Genomic DNA, 5,368 nt, shown 5'->3' with positions numbered 1-5,368 from the left:
CTGGCCCTCATATGTGGGATCCGAACCGGGGCCCTCTGGCATCCCAAGCCAGTTCTTAACCATCGCGCCACTCAGCCGGCCCAGATGATTACTTTTTAGAATGAAATAATTGAGACCATTAAAGATTTAAAAGAAAGTGGTTATGGGTTGTTGAATTCTTATTCACTGTGTGTTGGTTTTTTCTTTCTAAAGCTGCAGCATTTCAGCAAGGAAAGATACCTCCTACTCCATTCTCTGCTCCTCCTCCCGGGGGGGCAATGATCCCACCTCCCCCCAGTCTCCGTAAGTTTCTAAAGTTTTTACCTTAAGGGATGTAAGTGGGCAGATTAAACTTTAATCTTGTTAGATTATCTCACAGTGGACTTTCAGATGCTCATTGAATGAATAGATGGTGACAGAAAACAACTTTAGTGGTAGAATTTCTAAAATAGCTTTAGTTACCTTCTGACTGCATTATTACTGGGATATTGTATGTGTGGCATCCCAAGTGGATCTGAGACAGATTCAATGGAAAGCTCAGAATGTACCTGTGATTAGATGAGCTCCAGGGGTTGGCAAATTTTGAGATGGAAGAGCTGCCAAGGGTCAGCAAACTGAAGCTTGGGAGCGTGTGGCTCTGAAGTAAAATTGAAAATGAAAATAAAATGACCATAGTTTCATTTACAAAAATTTTAAAGGATATTATTCACATAATGGTGATTATGTAAAAATATATTTATGGTTCTCGAATAATTTTTAAAATGTTGTGAAGGACAGGATTGGCTCTTCCAGGGATCAGCAAACTTGTGAGACGGAATGTACCCAAAGAGCCGCATGTGGCTCGCGAGCCACAGTTTGCCAACCCCTGAGCTAGTCTATGAAGAGGTATTGTTGAGTACATGAAGTTATTTACCGCTAAGAACATAACACTAGAGGATCGAAGTAGTTGATAAACTTCTCAGTCTATTTTCTAACCCACCTAACACCAATATATATATATACCTTGCAAAAGACAGAAATGGTATATAGTTCAAAGTGGAGTGGTTCAAAGGCCTCTCTGGGAAGATTTATTGTTTCTGCATGACAAACAGGAGGAGATTGAGTAACTAGGCCATAGTGCTTTGGCTCTTCTGGAAGGGTTCAGATTGAAACCGAACTCAGAGACCTAAACTCAGTCCTGCAATTAATCATGGATACAAACACATAGAAGTAAAAAAGCTGTTTATAATATTTGTACACTAATGCAGGTGGATCACTAATAACCCACCAAACCTTTGGGCTCCCACCATCCTGAGACCTGGCCAGGCTTCAGCTCTCAGATCACCTCTCCTACTCCATTCTGGCTGGCACTCAACTCCATTATTTTATTTTATTTTTTTTTTAGCTGAGCCATCCTGCCACCTGTTGGCAGCTCAGCGGCTGCTCAGCTCGGGCCGGGACTCAAACCGCTGTTGCTCAGAGTTCAAACTCTTGAGTGAGCTCTTAACCAACTGAGCCACTCGGCCGGCCCTCCATTATTTTTAACAGTAGAATAGTCTATGGTATGAGTGTACCATAATTAACCTCATCATTTTCTTATTGTTGGACATGTAAGTTGTTTTAAATCGTTGCTATTGTAAGGGATACTGTCAGGAATATCTCTGCATATACATCTTTATATTTTCCAAGAACTTTTTAAACCTGGGTTTTGATTTTTTTTTTTTAATCTGAAATTAGGTACTTGTGGCTTAAGTTCACCAGCTTTTTGTCAGGAGCTCTACAGAAGATACATTACCCCCTTTAAAAAGTTAAATCTTGGTATTTTTTTTTTAACCTGGGGAGCCTGGCTTCATTTTATACTTCTGTTTAGGTAGGCTTATTCTTGCTTTTCAGTCATAAAGCAACTAAAGCTTTGGGGCATGCTGACTTTCGTGGATCTACTGTTATAAAAGAGACCATTGGAAATCTGTTGTTATCAGAATTTGGACCAGATCATGAGGCCCTATTAGTTTCATTAAGGAGATAAAACGTTAATGTATAAGCATATCTTAAATTAACCTCAGGCCACATCCTTTATTTCAGCGGGTCCTCCTCGCCCTGGTATGATGCCAGCACCCCACATGGGGGGCCCTCCCATGATGCCAATGATGGGCCCTCCTCCTCCTGGGATGATGCCTGTGGGACCTGGTAAGTTTGAATCTCGCAGAATGCTCCATTGTGATTTAGTTCTCCGTTTATATGGAATTCTTAATTAGCCATCTGAATGTATTATTGTAACAAATTAAATTTGGTGAATCTGTAATGAGAAAGAAAAATAAATATTTGGTGTATCAGTATAAGTGGATGCTATCCAAAGACATTGTACTACTGAAAGCAAGATAAGGCTGCCTCTTTTTCTCTTCTTCTCCCTCCCTCCTGTTTGCTTGTGTCCTCCTGACTTTTGGCTCTTAATAATGACGAGAAAGGTAGAGGAGCTTGTTCCACTGGGGGGATAAAGGGGAGGGTAGATATATATACACCCATGCTGCTACTTTTCTCTGTTGTGATTTGGAGCAGAGCTACCTCCTATTGCTGATTTAATCTTGGAGGTTAGCCAGCCCAAATTAGTATGAAAAAGGCCTTAGGCCTAGTAGTGGTCTTTTATTCAGCAAGGGGAAAAAACTTACACCTCAAACATTTTATTTTAGCATAAACATAAATGTACATTAATTTGCAAATTTTTCTGCTACATGGTCAGGGTCTTTGCTTTAAGAACAAGTGTACTGATTAGAACACTATATATTTCAAAAAATCAATAAGCCATACCCATAATACATCCTCTACCAACTTTAGTTTCATTTTCTGTGAAGTGGTTAGAGACCTTGTGAGGCAATCTAGTTTTAGTCTTTTATGATCGGTTCACCTACCAAATATGGGAGCACTTTTTGGGGATGATTTGCCTGAGTATTGCTAAGTAGCAACTTAATTTTCATAGAAACAGGTTTACATATATATATTTTATGTATATATATATGTAACCCATTTTATGGGTTTGCAGAATAGTTAAATTGTGCAATTAAATACAACTGATGCAAGAAGCCTACAACTCAACTGGTAAGACAAGGTACAAAGGTATTCTAGAGCTTCCTAGCCAGAAGCATTAAGTGTGTTTGCTGTGGGTATCATTAGAGGGATGGGAGAGTGTAGATAAAAAGAGTTCCTGCCTTACTGGCTTGTGAACCCAAAACACAACCAAAGTGACTTAGATGGCTTCTTTTGCATTCTTAAATCAGTTACTAATTCAAATTCCTTGAGGGGGTTAGGGATGTGGTGAACTGGGAATGCATGACTTATCTAAAGCAGGCTCCAGAACTCAGTTCAGCCTATGGTTGCCGTTTGAGAATGCAGGTTGGTGTTACCAGTTCTCCTAAGTACTTTTTTTTTTTTAACCAGGATAAAATAAGATGATGGGATTTGCATTAAAATAATTGAGTAGTTGGGGGTGGGTATGGCTAATAAGGGGTGGGGGTAAAATTGGCTTTGGGTGGGTAATTGTTGAAGCTGGTTGATGGGTACATGGATGTTCATTACACTCTTCCTATTGTGTGTGTTTGGGCATTTTTATTATAAAAAGTTGCAGAAGGAATCTAGACTTACTTAATAGTAATTAGACTTATTAATTTCCAGTGTTGGCACCTTATTAAAATTAAATACACTGTGAAGACCAAAGAAAACAAGTTTTTAGGTGCCTCATTTTCAATCTGGTCTAGATTAGTTTTCTCTAAGAAATGCTGAATACAGGTTATGTTATGGTGGAATTTTTAAATAAATAAAGTATTTAGTGTTATTCTCTGTTTCTGTTGAAAGTAATCTTTAAAAAAGTTCTGTACCTGTTGGATTTTGTGTCTGCATATACTTGTGTTTTACTTTTTGTGATAAGGCTATATATTCAGCTTTGAATATACTGAGGGTGCCAAAAAATGTATACACATTTTAAGAAAGGAAAAAAACTATTAAAAGTATGCCGATGGTAACCACTTTGAGTACCTCTTGTAATTGCAGAAGTCAAATGTGACTTGTATTCATCTTTTGTTATTGGTATATATGGAGCATTACAATTAATACAGTTTTTTCCTTTCTTAAAATTTTTTACATTTTTTTGGCACCCTCTGTAGTTTTCTTGAACCATTTAGAGCAAGCCTTTAATAGAAATGATTTAGTTAAAAATAAACAGGTAAAATTTGATATTTGAAAAGAAGATATATAACATGAAAACCATGAGACATAATAATAAAATGAATATCCGTGAACCCACCACCCAGCTGAGGATGTAGCAGGAACAGCACCGTTCCATGAAGCTACCCGTGTCCCTCCCTAACCTCCACCACTCTGCTTGCCCTCCCTTCCCTGGCTCATTTATTTGGCTGGTATATTGATGTGATACTTAAAAAAATGCATTAATAGTTTCTAAAATGCGTTAGAAAAATCAGATTTTTGTGTGTGTGCTAATTGTTATAAATCACATTATTGCCTATTATTTTTCTTGACTTGAGCTAAGTATGGTTACTAACAGGTTCTCAGCATGGGCCTCCTGCTCACCTTTCCTACAACTCCGAGCAAACGCTTAGTGGTAAGATTGTCCTCTGTGCCTGTGTACACCCATGAAATAGCTCCTGGTTATATGGTGGATAGAACTGATTAAAAGAGCTGACTGAGTAATGTGACTTAGTTGTGAATTTCCCTGAGTGAGAAAAAAGGTCATTTTAGGGAACTAGTGTCCCTGGTGATTTCTGGAAAGCAGTCTAATAATAGTTTTCCCCTTCCTATCATTAGATTATGATTTCCATATGGTTCTTGTGTTGACTTTTTTTGTTTTTTGTTCAAGAATGTCTAAGTAATTTAAAGATGTGATGAATTTGTTGCATTTCTTCTGTCAAGTATGTCTTTTTTCCAGCATTTTGCAGGGGGGGGCTACTTTTTTTGTCTTTAATTAAAGTCCCACAAGCTCTCTAAGTAATATTTTCTGACTCTTTTTTTTTTTTTCCTTTTCTTTGTTTTGTCCTGCAGCTCCTGGAATGAGGCCCCCTATGGGAGGCCACATGCCAATGATGCCAGGGCCCCCAATGATGAGACCTCCTGCCCGTCCCATGATGGTACCCACTCGGCCAGGAATGACTCGACCAGACAGATAAGGAAAGAGCAGAGCCTCTTTCTATATAAAACAGAACAAGTTTTATATAACTTGTTCTGTTTCACCAGGAGATCCTGGTGCTGTGACTCTGGCTGTTTTCTAACAGCAGGACAAGGAAGACTCGCTCCCCCTGCCTATCAAAGAGAATAGTTTGGGAAGGGAGTAATGGAACAAAAAAACACAATTTTCATCTGTATTGTGAAATGTGAAAATAAAATTGTCAACTCTTTTAGTTAAAAA

At 38.4% G+C, this 5,368-nt stretch overlaps 1 protein-coding gene across 3 annotated transcripts in view; it reads left to right on the top strand.

Annotated features, from left to right (window-relative positions):
• Window positions 1-5,368, top strand: part of SNRPC (small nuclear ribonucleoprotein polypeptide C) — a 14,280-nt gene extending 8,912 nt beyond the window's left edge. For 2 of the 3 annotated variants that reach the window (XM_019660950.1, XM_019660949.1), the window contains exons 4-6: window positions 193-282; window positions 2,041-2,145; window positions 5,005-5,368. In XM_019660950.1, the coding sequence (XP_019516495.1) occupies window positions 193-282; window positions 2,041-2,145; window positions 5,005-5,129 (320 nt within the window). In that variant the 3' untranslated portion in view covers window positions 5,130-5,368. Of the gene's footprint in view, window positions 1-192; window positions 283-2,040; window positions 2,146-4,510; window positions 4,568-5,004 lie in introns of all 3 variants that reach the window. The other variant, XM_019660948.1, reaches the window with a different exon arrangement.

Source organism: Hipposideros armiger, unplaced genomic scaffold (assembly GCF_001890085.2).
Source record: "Hipposideros armiger isolate ML-2016 unplaced genomic scaffold, ASM189008v1 scaffold_331, whole genome shotgun sequence".
In the NCBI taxonomy this organism is placed as follows: Eukaryota; Metazoa; Chordata; class Mammalia; order Chiroptera; family Hipposideridae; genus Hipposideros; species Hipposideros armiger.
The sequence above is the reverse complement of the archived record's forward strand: the minus strand, read 5'-3'. Positions and strand labels throughout refer to the sequence as shown.